General features: G+C 44.7%; 3 protein-coding genes across 5 annotated transcripts; 2 read left to right on the top strand and 1 right to left on the bottom strand.

Annotated features, from left to right (window-relative positions):
- Positions 1–1160: 1160 nt before the first annotated feature.
- lsm5 (LSM5 homolog, U6 small nuclear RNA and mRNA degradation associated) lies at positions 1161–2481 on the top strand. Of its 2 annotated transcripts, none has more exons than XM_004081191.3 (5): positions 1161–1279; positions 1845–1940; positions 2021–2048; positions 2117–2189; positions 2266–2481. In XM_004081191.3, the coding sequence occupies exons 1-5, from the start codon at positions 1234–1236 to the stop codon at positions 2296–2298; spliced, it is 276 nt and encodes a 91-aa protein (XP_004081239.1). In that variant the 5' UTR covers positions 1161–1233; the 3' UTR covers positions 2299–2481. The 2 variants fall into 2 exon arrangements, with proteins under 2 accessions (XP_004081239.1, XP_020568450.1); XM_020712791.1 differs by lacking the exon at positions 1161–1279 and adding an exon at positions 1341–1395.
- Position 2482: 1 nt separating this feature from the next.
- On the bottom strand, positions 2483–5610 carry psme2 (proteasome activator subunit 2). The gene is made up of 11 exons (XM_004081190.2): positions 5377–5610; positions 5238–5270; positions 5098–5160; positions 4942–5022; positions 4833–4875; positions 4657–4754; positions 4515–4583; positions 4360–4427; positions 4226–4280; positions 3021–3107; positions 2483–2720 (listed from the first exon to the last, which is right to left on the bottom strand). Exons 1-11 carry the CDS (start codon positions 5422–5424, stop codon positions 2640–2642), a joined length of 726 nt encoding a protein of 241 aa, XP_004081238.1. The 5' UTR covers positions 5425–5610; the 3' UTR covers positions 2483–2639.
- A 2231-nt stretch (positions 5611–7841) lies between these two features.
- On the top strand, positions 7842–21575 carry LOC101174057 (E3 ubiquitin-protein ligase RNF31). 2 transcript variants are annotated; one of them, XM_011489114.3, is made up of 24 exons: positions 7842–8098; positions 8450–8634; positions 10329–10475; positions 10551–10706; positions 10784–10912; positions 11862–11955; positions 12020–12175; positions 12241–12391; positions 12462–12613; positions 12708–12850; positions 13352–13594; positions 13836–14168; positions 15166–15351; positions 15431–15637; positions 15959–16132; positions 16787–16885; positions 19209–19298; positions 19389–19503; positions 19696–19808; positions 20040–20153; positions 20300–20348; positions 20416–20512; positions 21039–21204; positions 21282–21575. In XM_011489114.3, exons 2-24 carry the CDS (start codon positions 8458–8460, stop codon positions 21327–21329), a joined length of 3339 nt encoding a protein of 1112 aa, XP_011487416.1. In that variant the 5' UTR covers positions 7842–8098; positions 8450–8457; the 3' UTR covers positions 21330–21575. The 2 variants fall into 2 exon arrangements, with proteins under 2 accessions (XP_011487416.1, XP_011487415.1); XM_011489113.3 differs by having other exon boundaries at positions 8447–8634.
- The last annotated feature ends 432 nt before the right edge of the window (positions 21576–22007 follow it).

The raw sequence follows: 22007 nt of genomic DNA, 5'->3' as shown, positions 1-22007 counted from the left end.
GACGAGCCTTTTCTGCTCTCTCCCATAAATACTCCTGTGGAGAAAATATGTCTGTCCGTTATCCCAGAAGAAACATTATTTCAAATTAACATTGCATCTCTACCTCAGAGCATGTCTTATTGGAATATGTTTGCTGATGATATTGCATGGAAGGAGGTTTGGCAAACCCCTAATAAACGCTTGATCACCAATTAAGTAAAATAAGCTACTTTTAGGATTATCCACAGAATTTACCCAGATACAATTTTCATTCAAAAAAGATTAGATGAAACATTGATACATCTGTAGTTTTTGCTGCAATTCCCCTGAAACAGACATCCATCTTTTCTGGAATTGTCCTCAAGTTAAAGTGCTTTGGTAGAAGATTTGTGATTTCATACATGACAAAATTGATTCTTGTTTTGTTTTATTCTGGAAACATGTTTTGTTGGATCTTATATCAAAGGATACACAAAAGGACTCTGGTTGGCTTTTAAATCTCTTGCTCATGTTGGCCAAACAAAAAAAAAACAGTTACAACTTTTTTTAAATTGGTGGGTTTTTATATTATGTTCAGACCCCATTTTCTTTGTCTTTCACTTTTTTTTTAACTTTATTGACAATTGAGGTATCATACATTAAATAACGAACAATAACCATGTAATCAACATTACCTTGAAGATCAATCACCATTGCCAAACATAACATATTAACAAAAAAATAAAGAATAGAGAAAAACAAAAAAACAATGAACATAACACACAAATAAATAAAAACGAATAAGTAAAATAAAAATAAAATAAAAGAACATAGATCCAATCTAAATAGTCTAATACTAGTTAGGGGTACTCGTGAAGTTTGTATTTCTGAACAAAACAAAGCAATTTCAAGTCATTCTTCTTTTTCATATAATGAAGTGATTTGAAGTAAAAAACAGAGCTCTTTATGAAATGTTATAAAAAGTGTTTTGGTCTTCAAATATTTATTTTTGTGTATATAAAACTTTCCTTGCAACATCTGGATATTAAGAACACCAAATAGAAATTTTTCTGCGTGTAAATGAACTGGCATTGCAATTTTGGAAGAATACCAAAAGCAGAATTCCTCCCAGAATGTTTTTATAACTCCTTTGTCTTACACCTAAACAAACGTTGCTGTTCAAATAAATACTCCACGTTCGATTGCTTTTGCCTGCTGGACTGCGCTCATTTGTCGATTGGTCGGGCCTGTGCGGAAGCGTGTTCGTCAGTAAACATGGCAGCCACCCAGGGCACGAACCCGTCCCAGCTGCTCCCACTCGGTCCGTAAGCTTTAAATTAAGCCCGTTTTCTATCCGGGGTCTGACGGGGATTCACGCAAAACTCCGGGAAGTGTTCATGCGGGGGTCAGAGCCGGGGCCGCTGCGTGGTTTGAACGGTCTGACAATGGCGGGCAGGAGTTAGCAGCTAATTGTTCGTTAGCATCGAAACGCTCATGCTGTTAAAACTACGTTAAAGAATGACACTTTTTAAGTCTTTGGGTGTTTGTCTGATTGTAATATATTTAATTCATCGATTAATATGGTCCTGCCGTAAAGGGTTCGTAGTTGACGCGCTTTTTGAATTGCATAGCAATGCTGCAGCTAGCCGCTCCTTGCGACCGTGTTGCTAATTAGCCCAAAAGGAAACGTTTTCACCTCGTCATTCATTATCATTAATATTATTAGGATGTACTACTCTTAAGAGATGGTTTTCCTTATGTTGGATGCCTTGCGTAAACTTTATTTTAAACAAAAAGTTAAGTTACAGACACCTGTTAAAATATAAAATCAGTGTGGTTTGTAGACTGCATGCATGAAACTGAAATAACTGTTCTTCTTTCTTCAGAGCTTGTGGACAAATGCATCGGCTCTCGAATTCACATCGTCATGAAAACAGACAAAGAAATCGTCGGAACCTTGTTAGGTTTTGATGATTTTGTCAGTATCCTTCATCGATATTTTGGTATCAGTGTTGTGCTGTTTCCCTGTTTGGCCCACAGCCGCTCCTTAACTCTGTGTCAGACATGGTGCTGGAGGATGTGACAGAATTGTAAGTATCTTGTTTTCTTTTTTTTTGTGTACTTGGGGCTTGCTGTTGATGTGTTTTTGTTTTTCCAGTGAAATCACACCGGAAGGCAGGAGGATAACAAAGCTGGATCAGATCCTCCTGAATGGAAACAACATCACCATGGTGAGAAAGCAGTCGGTGGGAAGGATGGGGGGGGTGTCGCTGACCGGATCTCTCATCAGAATGGTTCTCTTTGCAGCTCATCCCAGGTGGAGAAGGCCCAGACGTGTAGATGTCAAGTTTTCTAAATGTACATACATCTTTGGTTGTTCTGGATTGATGTTAGTTTGCGGATTTCTCTTACTGGACATTTTGTTTTTAATATTTTTTAGTTTTGATTCTTTAAGGTTTGAATGAATCACGTCAAGGACAGAAAAGCTCTTTTTGTTATAAATAAACCAGATGATTAAACACAGTTTGATTTACAAGTTTATTATTCATAGGTTCACTTTAGTGCAATTTTCTTTCCTGTTTTTAAAAAGTGTTGGCATCCAACAGCAGTAATAACAGCTCACGGTTCATGAAGTCTAAATCTAAAGTTGCGCTCCTCCAAAACGGCGTACCGCTGCCGCCTCAGTACATGGAGGATTTCTCCTCTCCTTTTGGGTTGGTCACCTTTTCCAGGTTTTTGTTGATGATGTCGTACAGCTCGGCCTGAGGAAGTGAGAAGCTTGTTTGAATGAAAAGGTAATACACTTTAGCTATAAAACACCCCTAAAAACACATTTTCTTATATAAAACTAGGAATTTAACCTTTTTTTTGGTTAAAACCTTAAATACTTTCATTAAAATCCTACATCTGAGTGGAGGAAGATTTAAAAAGAACTTGTTTTAATCCAAGTAACTTCTTTTTTTTGTAAACCAAACAATTTATGCTACAAGAATCTCCAACTAAAAGTGAGCAAAAGTGTCTGGAATCCAAAGCATTTAGCGGCTGGAGCTTTGTCGTCTTACGTAGAAGCCGCGGATGTCGAGGAGGATCACCCTGAGGTCAGAGAAGAGCGCTCTGTCCTTCTCATGAACCAGTGAGCGGTAGTCCATCTGAGGGCAACACAACGACAGTTAAAGGTGTTTCAGGACGTCCGAGCCCATTGGCTACTGGGACATGATTGACAGAAGTCAAAGTGACGCCATGTAGGTGGAAGGTGGAGCAGTGTTTGTGAGACCGCCGTCAGAGTCGGAGCTGTGCTGACCAACGCATCATCTCAGATGCTCTACAAGCTTTCAGTTGTGCTAACTGAGTATTTTAGGTTCATTTGTCTGCTGCTATGTGTTTTCATGTATGTTTACTTTGTATTTATGTGATTGTGCTGCTACTAGAACTTCCTTTCCCTGCAGGGACTGATAGAGTTGATCTTAATCTATGTCCGCTGCAGAGCAGCGTCTGTTGTCGTGTCGTCCCTCCTGTGATGTACCAAATTCTGGGAGAGCTTCACGCCACATCAGAGAAGGTGGCGCCAACAACAGACGCTGTTGTGGAACGGAAATGACATCACCGTGACGCCTATCACCTGATGTCAATCATGTCCTGATAGCCAGAAACAAAGGCAAAAAGTCCAAAACTGAAGATTGAAAGCAGAGGGAAAAGGAAACTACAAACAGCATCTGATGCTAATTCAAATTATCCGTTTGGTCTCAGTTTGAGGTTTATGGTTATTAAAATGAGACATTTTTAATGTTCAAGTTTTCAATAAATACTTTAAAGTTTTCCTTCACATTAAGCTGATCCTGATTTGATATTTCTAACGTTTATAACGATGAATTGGTGAAGTGAACACGTGGACACTTTTTTTTTTTAAAACTTTGCTTCAGAGTAAATAAAGGAATTCCTCTGTATCCGTATTTAGTGTGATGTGCTGATGCCAGTGAACCAATGCCTGCTCAGTGGCCTTGTGGTAGAGTGTCCACCCTGTGAGTGGTTGTGAGTACAAATCCAGGGCGAGATCATACCCAATGCCTCCCTGCTTGACACTCAGCATTAAGGGGTTGGATTGGGGGGTCAAACCACCAAATGGCTGTGTCTGCAGCTCACCGCTCCCCCAGGGGACGGGTCACATGCAGAGAACAAATGTAACACACCTAGGTGTTTGACAGATAGTGGGACTTTCTTATGGCGTTCCTGCATAATCACGATCAACCAGGAGACGGCGTCCACTCACCACATGCGTCTCTTTGGAGGCTTTGGCGACAGCATCTCCCCTCTCTGAGAAGTACCTGCACAGATGGTCACACAAAACCTCAGCAGGGTAACTTTCTCCACGAGGAAAGAGCGACACACAAACGTCCACTTTACTTGTTGATGTTGGTCTGGAAACCATCAACTTTGGTCTTCACGGCGGCGATCCGCTCCAAGATCTTCTCCTGCGGTTTGAGAATCAAGAGTTCAGCTCATTCGATAATGTCCGTGTGCAGGGAGCGCCGATTCGTCCAGCGGGAGGAGAAACTCGCCTGTATGGCGACTCCAAAGTCATTCCCGTCTTCTATCTTTGGAATGAGGTGCTGGATCCAGCAGGACACCTGCAGGAGTTCAAACCCACGGCTTCAGATTGACGGACGGCTGCAGCGGCCGTGACCGTTGGAGTTCACTTACGGTGATGATGGTCTCTCTGAGGGCTACAATCTCCGGCTTCACGCGCTCCAGGAGAGTCATGATCTTCTCGTTACCTTTGATGAAACCACATTTTGGAGCTGGGGGAGCAAAGAGAACAGCTGAAGAGTGGCCCACTCCCACCACACATCAACAGTTCACCCACAAACCCCGCCCACCCTTCTTCTTCTTGCCGTCTTCGTCCTTGTCGGTCTCCATGTCCTGAAAAAGGACATGTTAGAGCTGAGTCATGTCTGAGCCATAAAGAAGGAAGGGAAAGCGGGTCACCTCCTCTTCTGGAGAAGGAGGCTCCGGTATGGGGATGTCCAGAGGAGCCTGGAGGGAGTCTGTGAGGATGAAGGCGTCATCCTGGAAGACAAAGATCAGCATGAGAGGAGGTCGGGCCGGGGGGGTCCGGACCTTCCAGAGGAGTCAGTACTGAACCCTGAGCAGCGCGTCCAGCTGGATGATCTTCTGCGGGATCAGGTTGGAAAACAGGTTCCCTGCCTGCAAACACAACGACAGTCAGTCACGTCATCTGCGTCTGCGGGTCATTCCGGGTCAAGATGTTCAGAGTCACAAACCTCGTGATACAGACTTTGGCGGAAGTTTTCCACCTGCAAAAGCAAAGAATCAAATCTTTTGGTTTCTATTCTGCGGGGGATTTCCGCGGCTCCTTTCATCACGTCAACAGTAAAGAAAAGAGAAGATTCGAATTCTCACCTTGACTGCGCTCGCGCTTTTAATCTTCAGGGTTGCCGCCTTTGACATGACGCAGCAAATTTCCAGTTCAATCTTAAATAAACTAAATTAAACTTAAATTATAAGGACTTCAGATTTGGGACGCGGATCCACAGCTTCCAGCCGTTGTCTATATTTCCTTATTCGTTTTACTTTCGATTAAACGCCGCACCTCCTGATGTATTCATCCACCGCGTTAACTAGTCCGCCTTCTACGCTTTATGATGCTGCGCACGCGCAGAATCCGATGTAGTCCGTTTATTTTTCAAAACTTTTACGCAGATTATATTCATGTTGAGTATTTAGTTACTTTAATGAAGTATTTAGAGTGCGTGATGCCAAATAAGTACCTGAAATACTTTCGTTAAAACACGTCTATAGAAGTTTATTTTGATTTTGTTTACCCATAATTCAAAGTCATTTTCAATACTCTATTAATTCAATAATCTTTTTTATTAATATCTGGGACATTTTTCATTCACAAGAGCAGATTTTCAAAAAACAAACCAAACCATTTTCAATTTATAAAGAAATCATTTTATATTTCAAATCTCTGAAATTATTAAAAAACAAAAATGCAATAAAATTATCTAGTTGTCTAATTTGTCACATGTCGAATGGCAACAATTTTAATGTTATATTTGTATTTTATTATTATTTTATTTGTGATTTATTCTTTTTTATTTATTTCTGTTGTAGCTATGTGTATATGTTTGTTTGAAGTTCAATTAAAAATGTTTTCAATAATCTTGCTATTTGAAAACGCGGATTGTTATTTATAATTTATTATGAAAAAGTTCGATTCAATCTGAAATTCTAAAAATGACAATTAATTTGATAATTATACTGTCGTGGTTGTTTTGGTACCATAATTTGAAAGAAAATGCATTTTACATCTGTTAATAAAGGTTAAATGCTGGTCATAAAGTTAGAAAATGTAAAATAATTCAATTATTTGTCTTTGTGAACGTTAAAATACTGTAAAAGTAATTTTTTTCGCCATGGTGTTTTATTGTCTATTTCTAAAAGTTATTCTTACAAAATAATTTAAGTAATTCATCTTTGTCATGTGCTTTCTAGGAACCGGATATTGATGAATCATGTAATAAAATGGTTACAATAGAACAGGGGTGGGATTATATAAGTTCGCTTCCTTCCACTCCCTTTCAAGCAATACTTAATTTTATGTCTAATTATGCTAAGTTTGATTAGTTATTGTATGAATGTATAACTGATGATTGTATTGTTTTTGTGTATTATTCCTATTTGATTGCTTGAAATAAACCATTTCAAATCAAATTAAATCAAAATTGTCAGACTTAAAAAGAAAAAAAATTCAAAAATAATTTTAAATAGTCACAGTTTAAGTGACATTAAACTAAATCAAAATATCTTGCATGATATGAACACAAAGACTGGGACAAATATTATAAATATTTGGTTAGCTTTGTTTATTAAAGTAAGTTCAAAGAACACGTTATTTCATGCTGCAAAACTATGTTTAGATGCTGTTCAGATAAAATTAAAAATATATATATTTGTACATAATTTAAACTTTTTTGATCAGATCATAAATCAACAACGTCCTGTATAGATTCAGGTTAACAGCAGTTGTAAGAAGGTCAAGAGAGAGCATAAATATAAAATTAATGTAGAACAATAGACAATAATATTCTGAATATTTTTTGCGTTGTTTAAAAAGTTTTATTGCAGTACATTTACTAGTATATTTACTGCAGGCGGATGACTAAATGTTGAACAGGGTGTCTTATTTTGAAAGGTACTTCCGTGTGCTTGTTGATAAGGCAAAAAACAACAACAGCTTATGTTTAGGGGGGAAAGCTATTTTATTTTATTATTTTAATGTTTTGTCCATAAAAAAAGTATATTTCATTTATATAAGTCACAATTGTAACAATAACTTGAGCACAAGGCAGTGTTGTGTATTTCAGCTCCATATGAAATCTGTTCCTCTTTTGGCCATTCCCATCAGGGGTCGCCACAGCGAACGAGTTGCATGGTAAACTTGGCAATGTTTTATGCCGGATGCCCTTCCTGACGCAACCTTCTCAAACCGGGCTTGGGACCGGCACAGAGGTAGAGAAGGGAACAGGGAGCAGCCCGGAGTCAAACCCTGGTTTCACGGACGGAAGGTGCCGCAAACCAGCACGAGCTAAACCGGCTCCCCCCAGCTCCATATGAAATCAACAAGCCTAAACTGAAAGTAAAGCGCCGATGATAGCCTCCATCAGAGTCAATGATTGAAGGAAATTTAGACCAATCAGCTTTTACTTTCTTCTTTGTGATTGGCTGGTTTGTGGCATATTTGCAACGCTGGGCTCAAAATATAAAATGCAATGAGAATGGTTGGGAATTAAAATCTGTATTTTACAACGATTCATATTTTATGAAATTTTGTATATAACCTTTGACACTTGAGCTATTTATATTGGCACAAATATGACTTTAAAGTCGCGATCTAAGGTTTACAGTCGTTGGATTTTATTCTGAAAATCGGTAACGGAAGCGGAAGTGGAAAATGCAACGTCATACTGTGTTTTCTACTATTCCTCTAGCTTCAAAGAGTTGAAATGTCAAATTTGTGACTTAAAACAATTTATTTGGATTTAGGAAACGGTAAAATCTTGCTTTTTGTCCCCGGAAGGGAAACGCGTGTCTGGGCTGAACCCCAGGAACTGCAGCGGTGAGTGGAGAAGTCGTAAAATGTGATTTGAAAAGTTTCGGTTTCAGTTGGTGGGAAAAGTTTCGCCCGGCTAGACGTTTGTGAATTTAGATGTTTGTTTACTATTTTGTGATCTTCGTGGTCTGAATATAAACGTGTAAACACAAATGCGTTAGCATTACAATCAAATTGGGGGGAAAGAGAGTTAAAATTAAGTGAAGAAAGAGTCACTTGGAAACCCTTTTCATTTCCCCCATCATGATAATACCTGAGCCAGACTGACAATTTGACTGTTTTAAATATGTATATCTGTAAATTCACGTTTTTTTTTTTTTGTTTTTGTTTTTTTTGGCCTCTTCATTCCTCCAGCAGCATCCGTCATGGAGGAAGTGAGGAGGAGAGCTCAGGCGCTCCTGTCCTCCTCAGGCTCGGCTCAGGAGGTGAAGACTCAGGTCCAGATCCTGGCCAGCATGTCTCTGCCTCTGAGGGAGAAGTACCAGCTGCTGAGGGCAGAGGCCATGCTGCAGGAGAACACTGCCGGCTGCAGCACACGGGAGGTCTGTCTCCGCGCCTCCTGCCGCTCTGTCTCCGCGCCTCCTGCCGCTCTGTCTGCGCACCTCCTGTCGCTCTCTCTGCGCGCCACCTGCCGCTCTGTCTCTGCGCCTCCTGCCGCTCTGTCGGCGCGCCTCCTGTTGCTCTGTCTACGCGCCTCCTGCTACTCTGTCTGTGCGCCTCCTGCCACTCTGTCTGCGCGCCTCCCGCCACTCTGTCTGCGCGCCTCCTGCCACTCTGTCTGCACGCCTCCTGATGCTTTGTCTGCGCACCTCCTGCTACTCTGTCTGCGCGCCTCCTGCCACTCTGTCTGCGTGCCTCCTGCCACTCTGTCTGCGCGCCTCCTGCCGCTCTGTCTGCGCGCCCCCTGCCGCTCTGTCTGCGCGCCTCGTGCCGCTCTGTCTGCGCACCTCCTGCCACTCTGTCTGCGCGCCTCCTGCCGCTCTGTCTGCGCACCTCCTGCCGCTCTGTCTGCGCACCTCCTGCCACTCTGTCTGCGCGCCTCCTGCCGCTCTGTCTGCGCACCTCCTGCCGCTCTGTCTGCGCACCTCCTGCCGCTCTGTCTGCGCGCCTCCCGCCACTCTGTCTGTGCGCCTCCTGCCACTCTGTCTGCACGCCTCCTGATGCTTTGTCTGCGCACCTCCTGCTACTCTGTCTGCGCGCCTCCTGCCACTGTGTCTGCGCGCCTCCTGCCGCTCTGTCTGCGCGCCTCCTGTCGCTCTGTCTGCGCGCCTCCTGCCGCTCTGTCTGCGCGCCTCCTGCCGCTCTGTCTGCGCGCCTCCTGCTACTCTGTCTGCGCGCCTCCTGCCACTCTGTCTGCGCGCCTCCTGCCACTCTGTCTGCGCGCCTCCTGCCACTCTGTCTGCGCGCCTCCTGCCCAATAGAGTCTGATTTCCAAATGAGGTTATTCCATAATTTAGTTTTCCTTCTTCGTTTCTTGAGATGTTAGGAGAAGTCAGGAGCAGGAATGTTTTTTTTTTAAATTGTAGTATTTAGTCACTGACTTAGTAGTTTGATAACTTTAAAAACTATGAACACTGAAGAAAGTTTTGTTTATGGTCAAATCTGATCATAATATACTCAAATCTGAGTCCACACGGTTTAACTTTTAGTTTGAAAGAAGCCAAACTTTTCCTTTACATCAAACAAATCCATCGTGTGTAGAAGATCATGGCAGCTCCTGAGGAGCAAAGGTTAAGAAAATCTGCTGCAAACTGAAAGCTAAAGGAAGAATCGAGGCAGAGTGTCCATTTATGGAAAAAAAAGAGTTCATATTTTGGAAACAGAAAGTCTTGCTGATTTGAATTATCCATGAAATATCTACAATAAAAATGAGAAATAATGGAACTTTTTAGTAACTGGTGAGAATGTGTTCTGTTGTAATTTATTTTAGATTAGAACTGTCAGGAACCTTCATCTCGAGTGGGATCAAAGCTTCAGTGTTAATGAAATGACTCAAAGTAATTATTAACATTTCAGTTTCACTTTTTTTTTTTTTCCTTCAGTTTTATTCAGTTATTTAAACGACTCCACCAGGAAATAGTTAACAGTTTTTTATTCCAGTTTGCAGTGATTTGGGTATGTTGGACTAAAAGAGCCAAACTCCTGTTTGAATGTTTCTCTGATTCTTGGTTTTCAGTTTTGGAGCTAATCAGTGAAGTGAACTGAAAGGATTCTGTCACACTTGTGTCTTTTTCAGGCCCTGGACTGTCTGAGTAGACTGGTCAAAGCCTTAGGAGTCCTGGAGAAGTACGGTTGCAACCTGACCACCCCGACCCGGCCCAGATACTGGAGGAGCGTCAAGCACAACAACCCGGTCTTCAGAACCACGGTGGACGCCATCAAAGTGAGACAAGTTCTGTTTGTCTCCACAGTCTGAAGGAACCTGAGAACAAACATTCAAACTGTCTGTTGTCCTCAGGGAGGCCGGAAAGTCCTTCATCTCTACGGATACACCAACCAGCAGGTAGACGGCCTGAGTTTTCCCGACGATGTCGGCGAACCGGTCGCTGAAAAGGTGGCTGCAGTGACGCTGGAGGTGATGATGCTGCGCACAGAGGTGGACATGCTGGTGAAGGTCAGTGTTGGTTGGCGTCCACCGCTGCTCCCGAGTCGGCAGGTTGTTTGACTCTCTCCATCCTTCTGTTGGATCAGGACGTGCACCCCCACCCCGAACTCTTCAGAGACATCGTCCCGTGTCTCACCCAGCAGGTCGGTGCGCATTCCAGCAGCCATGCAGGCAGTTCAGGAACATCTTTAACTGATACGATGCTGAAAAGTGGGGTAAGATAACTGTCAAAATGAAACATGTTCTCTCACTGACAGTTATGCACAATTAAAGAAAACCATATCAATGCAATATCCAGTTTTAAGTTTGACAGGAAATAAAGAGTATTTTTATTGTTAGCGTTACTTTATTAATGTTTTGTCAATGTAGAAATGAGGCACACACAATGATACAATTACGCCACGTGTAGAGAAAACACAACAACTTTTACTCAATGCCTGGAAAAAAACTCAGAAAAGGCTAAAGGTGGATATTTTGATCATTTTTAAACCAGCTTTGTTATTGACTGCAAGTTTCTCTGAATTATCTTCTTGTTTTTATTTCATTGATATTCTCATATCAACCGAACGACTCAGATTTATCCCTATTTCTTGCTGACATGTTAAGTTTTGTTGATTATGATGATAAACTATTTCCACTATTCTATCTGATAAATCTCCTGATTTTATTTATAGATCTAATTTTAGCAATTAAATTCCAATGTCTTTGAAATAATTGCCAAAATCAAACATTATTTACACACAATTTCTTCCAGTACTAACAAAAAAAGCTGTTGGAACGATTCATATGTCCCAGTTTTATAAAGTAACATGATGTTATTTTTAACTTTGTCGTTTTCTGGTGTTTATATTGAAATATTAATGTACAGTTTATTGTTCTTTGTCCTCTAATTGTTTTAAATAAAACAAAAAATATAAAATTCTTCCGTGACCCCCAGTTTGGATCCAGGTCACCGTCACAGGCGTCTTTCTTTAACTTTAAGGGTCTTTCTAGTCCAATAAAATAGTCGGAGGGAGAAAGTTTCAAACTGAGAAGGTCCTCATGAAGAGCTGAAGCTTTTGGTGACCAGGATTAAAAATTTATGAAAAAGATCCATAAAACCAACTTTTGACAGAAGTTTTTGTTTTATTTTCTAATTGTTTTTCATGGTTGTGACTTTCTTAGAGCGAGCCACAGGTGGAAGCTCCGGTTGCTCCAGAGGAGAAACCGCCGCCGCCCAAAGCTGATCTGCAGGCGGAGTTTGCGGAGCTGAAGTTAGGTGAGTTGATGCAGCGGCCGCGGTTGAAGACCTTCTTCTTTTTTCTGACTCTTTTCTGTCTCAGACTCCTCCAGCGACTGCGGTTTGTGCGGCATGACGTCCTCTGTCCTTTGTTCGTCCTGCAACGGCCGCGCTTTCTGTGACACGTGCAACGACCTCTTCCACCGCCACCCCTCCAGAGCCAGCCACCAGAGAACCCAGAGAAAGGACCCCACCCAAGGTAGGAGCACCTGACGGAGGCTTTAAAGCAAAGTTCTTCTGTTGACTCCATTCTTTGCTTTGCAGAGTCCTGCATCATCTGTGGCATTTCTTCTGCCCACGTCCAGTGCTCCACCTGTGTCCAGAAGCTGTGCGTCAACTGCGACAAGCTCTTCCACACCCACCCTGACCGCCGAGGACACAGCAGGACCGCCATTGGTCCGAACAAGGCATGCAGGTGAGCGGAGCGCTGGTCGTGACATCATCCCCTGAGGAGGGAGCGCCAATGTTTCCCTGTGACTTTCCAGCTCATCTCCATCATCATGGGAGTGCGCCCACTGCACCACGGTGAACGATATGCGAGCTGTCCTCTGCACAACCTGCGATCGCCCTCGACTCGCCACGGCCGCGCCTATTGTGCAAGACGGCTCTGTGTCTGCCCCCACGTCCCCGAACTCAGGTGAGGCCAACGCGCCTGAGCAGCGCCTGAGCAGCGCCTGTGCACGGCCTGTGCACGGCCTGTGCACGGCCTGACCCGCACATGACCTTTACAGAATGGCAGTGCAAGAGCTGCACCGTCCTGAACCAAGGCAGCAGCATCCTCTGCGAGGTGTGCGAGCGCCCTCGCCTGGCCACGCGCCCGCCAGTCCCGCCGGTCCTGACGAGTCCCGGATCTGTGTCAGACAGCGGAGCAAAGGTTGGTTTCCTGTGACGTGCCCTCGTGTCTGCTTCAGGTCTTTCAAAGTCAGATAAATGTTCCCGCTTTGACCAAAGAAGATCTGCAGAAGCTTCATGCAGCTGGGAGAGTTTAGACCTGCTTAGAGAAGATGTTCGAGCTGACCTTCACCCACCAGCATCATCAACTCAACGGAAGTCTTGAGCTACGTTTACATTCAAGACCGCGTGTTTAGCCCATGGTGTTCACACTGGACAAGCAGGGAGGGGCTTCTTCGTCTTTTCTACTGTTTACTAGCGCATGTCCGCCACCTGCAGTTGGAAAAGTCTTGGTGTGAAATGTTGACACGGTTCAAATCTGGTGAATCTTTGCTCCAGGCTTTTTCTTTCACAGGTCTATTCCAATACATGAAAGACACAGAAGTCTGTCAGACATCCTGACAGGTCTCTGTAAAGCCTCTTCATCTCCGTGTTCCTCCTAAATCCACTCACTGCTCCTCTTCTGAACCTCTGCTTCCCCCAGTGGACGTGTCAGTTCTGCACCTTCGTCAACACCAGGCCGTCAGCGCTCTGTGAGATGTGCGGGCTGTCCTGTAAGGACTCTGCTGCCGTGTCTCTGCCGCAGTCTCTCCACCAGACGCCATCCGTCCCGAAGAAGGCGCTTTCTCCAGGGGAGAAGCCGCAGCCGAAGCCCAGAGTTACCATGGAGCTGAAGCGGCAGAAGAAGATGATGGAGGACGGACTCGCTCTCATCCAGCAGATCAGGGTAGATCATTTTCAGCTTCTCAGAAGATCTTTTTGCTGTTTAGCAGAAACAATTCAGAAATGTCACTTTGGATGAGTCTACTAAGATTTATGTTTTGATTGTATGTGATGATTTGTCAAATAGTATTTTTGTTTTTAAACCTTTTTTAACTTGAGTCATTAGGATTAGATTTTTAGTTTTTGCTAAATAAAATTCCTAAACTTTGGAAATCTGAGGAGAGACTAAACGCCCTGGTTCCTAGGAAGCTGAGAAGCGCGGCGTGAGCCCAGAGGAGGTGTACGCCGCCCGCTTCCTGTGTGGCGGCAGCAACGTCAACCCCTGTGACTGGCTGACGTCGGAGCTTCCTCACCTGCTGGATGAGGTCTGCGCCATGGCAGCGTCGGTCCAGCTCAGCAGCCAGGCAGGCGGCACCGGGGCGCGCTCTGTGGTGGATGGAGACGGATGTGAGGCGCAGCAGGACGCAGCCGCCGAAGGCGTGAGGATGTCCAGAGCAGAGGCCAAGCTGGCGTGGTTGGCAGCAGGAGGAGACACCGAGCGAGCCGCCAGACAGATGCTAAGAGATCGGAAGGTTAAGGTAGGGCAGGAGACGCCGCCGCTTCCAGTCTTACCTCATCCAGGTGGAGCAAAGCCGTCGGTCGGATGCTTAATGGTTGAGAAAATAATCCGTTTATCCAGAATCAGCTTTTTTCATTTCACTAAAAGCTTCAAGTTGCAGCCAATTTTCCCAAAATGTTGATATTTTTAGGTTTTCTCTGAAGGACAGATTTCACAGCTGCTGTTTTTTCCGCTTTAAACAATGATCGATTTCAAAATCAAACAAAAGTGTTAATGTTTTTGTGAGATCAACAGTAAAAGTCTGAATACTTGATCTAAAAACAGCATGTTTAGTAAATTTTACAAGTAATAAATAACCAACATTTTATCCAAAAGTTAATTTTAACTTAAGAAAAAATAGTGGAAGTTTGGTTTTTAGTTGGCAGCTTATAACCTCAATTCACTTTTTCAAATTGTTGTTTTTTACTAATGTTTCATCAAAACTTCCATTTTTCTCTAAAGTTGAAATGATCATCACAGACATGATTAAAAAACAGCTGTTTCAGGTAGAAAGATCACTAAACATCCGTTTCTGTTTGTTCATCAAATCATTGGAATAATTATATTGTATAAATTGTTAATTTAGCGTTTTTGTTTCCGTTTCTTATTCAACAGATCTTTAGGTTTTCTAACCAGTTGACTCCTGTCACTGTCACATTAAAGCGAAGAGGTTAATATTGTAATCGCTTTTTAAACTTGTGATAAGACTACGCTACCCAGAATGCATAGAGGGATTGATGGGAGGTACTGTCTAAGTTTTTGTTTATAAAAATCCACATAAAGTGAGAGCCGGTTTCTTTTACTGCAATAAACACGCTGACTTCACAAGAGAGAGTAGAACACAGAACCAGTTCAGAATCAGAACTTTTGGACACATTTGCTCCAAAGCTGCGGTGATTGGACGACATCTCTGTGTGGAACAGCGTGCATAAATCTGTTTATGGATCCCAACGGCTAACGGCGCTTTCTGTCTTCAGATGAAGGAGCTCCACTCTCTGGGCTTTCGGGATGTGGCTCAGTGTGAGGAGGCCCTGCGGCAGAGCGGGGGCCAGGTGAAGGGGGCCCTGTCCCTGCTGCAGCGCCCTCTGCTGGAGTCGTTCCACCAACGCATCTGGACCGACCAGTCCGAACCACAGATCGATCCCAGAGCCCCAGACAAGCAGGTCCGACAGCAGGCCGGAACGCCTCATGTTCCTGTTGTTTTTTGTTCGTGTTGCCGACTTCCTGGTCTGCTGTGCTCAGAGGATGTGCAGACGTCTACTGGCGTTGTACGATTTGCCCAGCTGGGGGCGCTGTGAGCTGGTGCTGTCTCTGCTCCTGGAGCCGGACGTCAGTTACTCCCTGGAGGACGTGGTCCATGCCGTGAAGGAGTCACATGACAAAGACTTCATCCGGCGTCTGCTGAACAACGAATGCCCCATCTGTCTGAGCATCTTCCCCCGCAGTAAGGTGGGCAGTCCTGTCATGTGTTTGTTGCTCAGTCAGTGTAATCACAAAAAAGATATTTCATGTTTTATTAATTCAGAGAAGGAAAATCATTGAAGCTAAAGAAATAAAGATATTCAAAACACATGATTGTAGCATACAACAGAGAAAATATTCACACAATCAGCTACATGATATAGTTTTAGTGGATTCAATGTGTCTTTTACTTTGAAGGGACAGACACAGGAGTCTGAACACCTGTAAAAAGCCACCTTACCTGCAGTTTCCCGTGAACGAAGCAGCCGTCCTGTGGTTCAGCTGCTTGGACTTGTGTGCTCTCTGCAGATGCAGTCGCTGACCTCCTGCCAGTGCTCCGTCTGCCACGAGTGTTTCAGTCAGCACTTCACCGTGGCCATCAGGGACAAACACATCCGCGACATGGTGTGTCCCGTGTGCGGCGAGCCCGACATCAACGACCCCCAGCAGCTGGACAGCTACTTCTCCACGCTGGACATCCAGGTGAGGGCGGAGCCCTGACGGCGGGCACTCGGCAACACCCCCCTCCCCACTCACACACACATGATGACCTGTCTGTGGATTTGAACCCACAACCTCTTGATGTAGCTGTGAGATGATGGCTTTGTGAGCAGAATTTACCCCTAAGCCCCAGTTGCAGGCGCAGATTGCCTCCTTTTTTATATTATTTAACAACGTTGCCATGGTGATGAGGACCAAAGAGGAGGAGGTCCGTGTAATGAAGACCTGCGGGTGGTCAGTGGGAGCAAGGAGGAGGATTTATGGTGGGCGGCAGCTGTAAGGTAGGGGAGGTGTTGCCATGGTAACCCCAAAAGTTCAGGTCATATGAGGCCAGAACAGTCTCATAATTCAGAATGCTGTTCTGGCCTCAAGGTCAACAAATCCAGCAAAGTTTCACCTCCATCTGCTGGAAAGAACCCCTATTTGACCTTTGACCTTTGCAGATGTGGTCATCTGGAGCACAAGTCAGATTTCTGTGAACTCCTGCTGAGGCCAGCGTTTTTTTACGGCTCGCTCCTCATAGAAGATGTCGCAGACTTCACAAACCTTTGCCAAAGACAAAAACGCACGTCCTAAATGAGTCACGTTCAGAATGAATGAAACAGGAAGTGACACGTCTCTGCTGTTGCTCCGCAGCTGCGCGACTGCCTGCTGCACGACGTCTACGAGTTGTTCCACAAAAAGCTGACGGAGCACACGCTGATGAAAGACCCCAAGTTCCTGTGGTGCTGCCATGTGAGTGTTCTTCATCGCGTATCCTCCTCCTCCTCCTCTTCTTCAGGTCACATTGATGGCACAGCGTTCCAGTGAGAAATAGAGATGTTCTTCTTCAGATGATCTGTAAGGAGAAACTCGGTCTGTAGACACCTGAGCGAGGTCACAAATGAAAAAACTTTCATGTCATTTGTCTGGATGTAAAGAAGAAACGACCATAAAGTTCAGGAGGAGAACGATCAGACTCCTCCATGTTTGTTTTGGACGGCGCTTCATTTGAGTTTCTGTCAGTAGTACAGTTAATTATTATTATTATTTGGACAGAGACACATTCTTTCTAATTTAGTTTCTGTACATCACCCCAGTGAATTTTAAATAAATCAACTCAGATGCCATTGAAGTGCAGACTATCAGCTTTTATTCCATGGGTTGAACAAAAAGATTGCATAAAAATGTGAAAAACTAAAGCAGTTTTAAACACAATCCCTTCATTTCATGGGCTCCTAAGTAACTGGACAATTGACTTCCATGCTATTGCATGGGCAGGTGTGGGCAATTCCCTTGTTATGTCATTATGAGTGAAGCAGATGAAAGGCCTGGAGTTGATTAGAGGACTCGTGCTTGCATTTTGAAGATTTTGCTGTGAACAGGCAACATGCGGTCAAAGGAGCTCTCCATGCAGGTGAAAGGAGCCATCATTAAGATGATAAAGCAGAAAAAAAACATGTCAGAAACTGCTACAGTATTAGTAGTGGCAAAATCAACAGTGTGGTCCATCCTGAGAAAAAAAGCGCTGGTGAACTCAGCAACGCAAAAAGACCTGGACGTCCACGGAATACAACAGTGGTGGATGGTGGCAGAATCATTTCCATGGTGAAGAGGAACCCGTTCACAACAGCCAACCAAGTGAACAACACTCTCCAGGAGGTAGGTGTATCAATATCCAAGTCTACCATCAAAAGAAGACTGCATGAAAGTAGATGCAGAGGCTACACTGCAAGATGAAAGCCACTCAGAAACCTCAAGAATAGGAAGGCTAGACTGTACTTTGCTAAAAAGCATCTAAAAAAGTTCTGGAAAAACCTTCTTTGGACAGAGGAAACCAAAATTAACCTCTACCAGAATGATGGCAAGAGAAAAGTATGGAGAAGGCATGGAGAAGCTCATGATCCAAAGCACACATCAGTAAAACACGGTGGAGGCAGTGTGATGGTCTGGGCGTGCATGGCTGCTAGTGGCACTGGGACACTAGTGTTTATTGATGACGTGACACAGGACAGAAGCAGCCCAATGAATTCTGAGGTGTTCAGAGACAGACTGTCTGCACAGATCCAGGTGAATGCAGCCCTGTCTGCACAGATCCAGGTGAATGCAGCCAAACTGATTGGGCGGCGTTTCATAACAAAGATGGACAACGACCCAAAACGTCCAGCCAAAGCAACTCAGGAGTTTATTAAAGCAAAGAATTGGAATCTTCTTGAATGACCAAGTCAGTCTCCTGATCTTAACCCAATTGAGCAGCATTTCACTTGTTGAAGACTAAACTTAAGACAGAAAGGCCCACAAACAAACAGCAACTGAAAGCTGCTGCAGTAAAGGCCTGGCAGAGCATTCAGAAGGAGAAAACCAGCATCTGGTGATGTCCATGAGTTCAAGACTTCAGGCTGCCATTGCCAACTAAGGCTTTTAAACCAAATATTAGTAATGACCATTTGGTTTCAGTTATTTCATTTGTCCAATTACTGATGAGCCCATGAAATGAAGGGATTGTGTTTAAAAAATGCTTTAGTTTTTCACATTTTTATGCAATCTTTTTGTTTAACCCATGGAATAAAAGCTGAAAGTCTGTACAGAAACAAAATGAGAGAATGTGTCTCTGTCCAAATATTTATGGCCCTGACTGTAAATACACATGCACACCTACAGCGCCCTCTAGTGGTTGTTAGTGGGAAAATAACAAACATTTGAGAGTATTTATGTTTAGAAGAATCGCGTCTAAGTTTCACCTCTGGCCAAACTATGCAAGAAACACGACTTGGACTCTGAGAAAAGCAGGATTCGTTTTTTTGCTGTCCTGCGATCTACCCACACATTGCGTTTTAAAGCTGTAAAACTCTTCGCTACACTTTCTACACTTGTCTCAGACGTCTTTCTTTTCTCGTTTAAACTCAAAGTTTTAACGTTTGTAGAAAAATGAAGTGAATAAAATGAAGCTGCTTATGTTTGGGGTTCTGGGCTAAAGGAGGGTTGGGTTAGACCAAGGCTGTACAAGATCAACGCGGGGGGGCGGCTTCACTGTGTGTGTGTTAGGCTGCAACAGGTGTGTGTGTGTGTGTGTCTGCAGTGCACCTCTGGGTTTATCAACGATGGAGACCAGCTGAAGGTCACCTGCCTCTCATGCCACAAGAGTTTCTGCGCCAAATGCAAGAAGGCGGTGAGTTGGGCTTTGCAGAAGACCTTCAGCCCTTCCTCTCAGATCTTCTTCGTGGTGATCGGGGCTGAAGGAGTTGTGTCTGTGCTTCAGTGGGAGCCCCAACACCAGGACGTCTCCTGTGAGCAGTTCCAGCAGTGGAAGAGGGACAACGACCCGGAGTACCAGAAGCAGGGCCTGGCTGGTTACCTGAGAGACAACGGCATCAGTGAGTGTTTACCTGAGAGCTCTTCGCCCCTCCAACACACATATTTAGACTCCGAAACAACCTCTGTTGTTCCTGCAGTCAGAGGAACACGAGTTAAAAAACTGTTCAAAGAAGGGCCCGAAACGGGAAGAAGCGGTCTGAAGTGAAAGGAGCCTGTTTGGACTAAGGTGTCCGTCCCCGTTTCTCCCTCAGCCTGTCTCCAGTGCGGCTTCCAGTACGCGCTAACCAAGGGCGGCTGCATGCACTTCACCTGCTCCCAGTGCAGGTACCAGTTCTGCAGCGGCTGCAACAACCCGTACCACAAGGTGAGCGGCAGGTGACTTCTGCACATGCTCAGATGAGAATGCAGAAAACGGAACAGGAAAGATCTCTGCCATGTTTGAAGCTCAAACATTCAGATGTAGCTGGGCCGGTGGGAGGGGCTTCCTGCAGACGGAAAGGATGTTCAAGTTCTTTGATTGTTTCCCATCTCTGAGGTATTTTCTTAAAAGGTATGAGATGTTTTGATCCTCACAGCATCTGCTGCTCTCCTGCAGACTGCGTGCAAAGCTCCTCAGTGCAGTTACCCCGGTCTGCACGCCCACCACCCTCGGGACTGCCTCTTCTACCTGCGGGACTGGGATGCGGCTCGGCTGCAGGCGCTGCTGCAGGTCAGCTTCTGTGTTTGCGAAGAGGAGAGGGCCGCTGACGCCGTCACGCTGACGCCGTCACGCTGACGCCGTCACGCTGACGCCGTCACGCTGACGCCGTCACGCTGACGCCGTCACGCTGACGTTTCTGTTTTTTTTGTGCTCAGAGGAACAGAGTCGGCTACAACACGGATCCGTCCAGCGGGGCTCAAACGGGTAAGTCTGTGTCCGCCCGCCGCTCCGCCGCCAAAGGCTGGAGGATTCTAAAGTGCTTCTGACGCAGACGCCTGCGGCGTGATGGAGCAGAAAGACGAGGGCGGGCAGCAGGTGGACTCTCCCTGCGGCGTCCAAACGCAGCCGGGTCAGGCGGGACTCTGCGAGTGAGTAAAACGTCTGCATTATGAGCTCTGCTTTAACGTATCGGAGGATTTCCTGATTCCAATCATGAGTCGGGGGCAGAGGAACAAGGTCGCATATGTGACGTAGAAACCACGAACTCTCAGCAATGGCGAGGGGAAGAGGGGGCGGGGTTACTAAGGGGGCCGACTCAGTGTCAGATTTGTCATGAACTCCTGCCGCTCTGCAGACACTATGAAAACAACAGCATTTATTTACATTTTGGCTAAAAACGGCTTCATCATGAATAAAAAAATGGTGGTGGGACTTGGCAGAAACGGCATTTTTGTTTTTATTTGAAATCACCGGTTAGCAGAAATGAAGCTTTTGATGAGAACACATTAATTCAGTTTAAATTACAAAGACTTTATATATTAGTGGGGATTTAAGCAGCTAAACAGTAAAGATCAAAAGGAGAAATTTCTCCTCAAAGGACGGGACATCAGCATCTCTGTGAGGCTTTTGAAGCTCCTCTGAAGCTGCGGGTTCTACTCCCTGTCTGCCCTGCAGCAAACACTACAGAGAGTACCTGGTGAGTCTGATCAACGCTCACTCCCTGGATCCTGCGCCGCTCTACCAAAGCCAGGAGCTGACCCGGGCCTGTGAGCGCTACCAGGTGGACACGCAGAGGGCAGAGGCGGAGGACGACAACGACTACCACGCCCGCCTGCTGAAGGTTAGTGGTGAGCTGCGGGACGGCCTAACCACGGCTGATACACCCCCCACTCATGCACGTCCTGCTGTGTCCCACAGAAACTGATGGAGGTTCCTCTGGGAGAGAAAGTTCCTCGAAAAACATGAAGAAACGCAGCGGAAGTGGCATCAGCTTGAGTTTTGTGTCTGTGATGGAGGATTGTCTCCCCTCACTGACGGCGTTTGCTCTTCTGTGGTCGTGTCTCGGCTTCATGCCACGAATCATTTTCATCTTTGAAGATCTGATCGTTCCGATTTGACTGTCTAACCCGCTCAATAAAAATCAGGTGGAACCATGATTGTAGTTTCTTTAAAATGTTGGATTGACCTGAATAAACCTGAAGTGAGATTATCCGTTGTGCGTCTGTGAGTTTTTGTGTTTCAGTCCAGGGGTTGAGGATCCCTGTTCTACACTTCCTTTTCATTCATTCCTCCACTTGTGCAAACCTGCCTGCAAGTCAACATCGTTTTTTTCTGGGCTGCATCTCTGCCTTATTTTCTCACCATGTGACAAAGAGTTAAAATTACCTACTGGCATTTATTACCCAGAATTCACTGTCAAACGGGAACATGCGTCATAACTCTTTTCTCCACACTGGTAAACAGGACATGACATCACACTTATTCAAGTTTGCTCTGTTGTGTGATTACCGTGTACCCTTAAATGGTTTATTATTATTTTAAAATATATTTTAAGGAAGTATAGAAGTTTTGAGTGTAATGTTTGGGTAATTACCCTGTGGGGAAGTTTTGGCTGGTTACACTGAGGGTAACAGAAGCGCAAAG

The sequence above is a fragment of the Oryzias latipes genome, chromosome 20, assembly GCF_002234675.1.
Source record: "Oryzias latipes chromosome 20, ASM223467v1".
In the NCBI taxonomy this organism is placed as follows: Eukaryota; Metazoa; Chordata; class Actinopteri; order Beloniformes; family Adrianichthyidae; genus Oryzias; species Oryzias latipes.
This window is presented reverse-complemented; position numbering and strand designations above follow the sequence as displayed.

What these genes read in the sequence shown, in the direction of transcription:
- lsm5 (XM_004081191.3), top strand. Translation starts at nt 1,234, where the DNA reads ATGGCAGCCACCCAGGGCACGAACCCGTCCCAGCTGCTCCCACTCG. An exon ending in GTCCCAGCTGCTCCCACTCG is followed by an intron (nt 1,280 to 1,844) that starts GTCCGTAAGCTT and finishes TTCTTTCTTCAG; the next exon opens with AGCTTGTGGACAAATGCATC. An exon ending in AGGTTTTGATGATTTTGTCA is followed by an intron (nt 1,941 to 2,020) that starts GTATCCTTCATC and finishes ACTCTGTGTCAG; the next exon opens with ACATGGTGCTGGAGGATGTG.
- psme2 (XM_004081190.2), bottom strand. Translation starts at nt 5,424, where the DNA reads ATGTCAAAGGCGGCAACCCTGAAGATTAAAAGCGCGAGCGCAGTCAAG. An exon ending in AGCTGGACGCGCTGCTCAGG is followed by an intron (nt 5,023 to 5,097) that starts GTTCAGTACTGA and finishes TTTGTCTTCCAG; the next exon opens with GATGACGCCTTCATCCTCAC. An exon ending in TTCCAGACCAACATCAACAA is followed by an intron (nt 4,281 to 4,359) that starts GTAAAGTGGACG and finishes CCATCTGTGCAG; the next exon opens with GTACTTCTCAGAGAGGGGAG.
- LOC101174057 (XM_011489114.3), top strand. Translation starts at nt 8,458, where the DNA reads ATGGAGGAAGTGAGGAGGAGAGCTCAGGCGCTCCTGTCCTCCTCAGGC. An exon ending in CCCCACGTCCCCGAACTCAG is followed by an intron (nt 12,614 to 12,707) that starts GTGAGGCCAACG and finishes TGACCTTTACAG; the next exon opens with AATGGCAGTGCAAGAGCTGC. An exon ending in AGTTCCTGTGGTGCTGCCAT is followed by an intron (nt 16,886 to 19,208) that starts GTGAGTGTTCTT and finishes GTGTGTCTGCAG; the next exon opens with TGCACCTCTGGGTTTATCAA.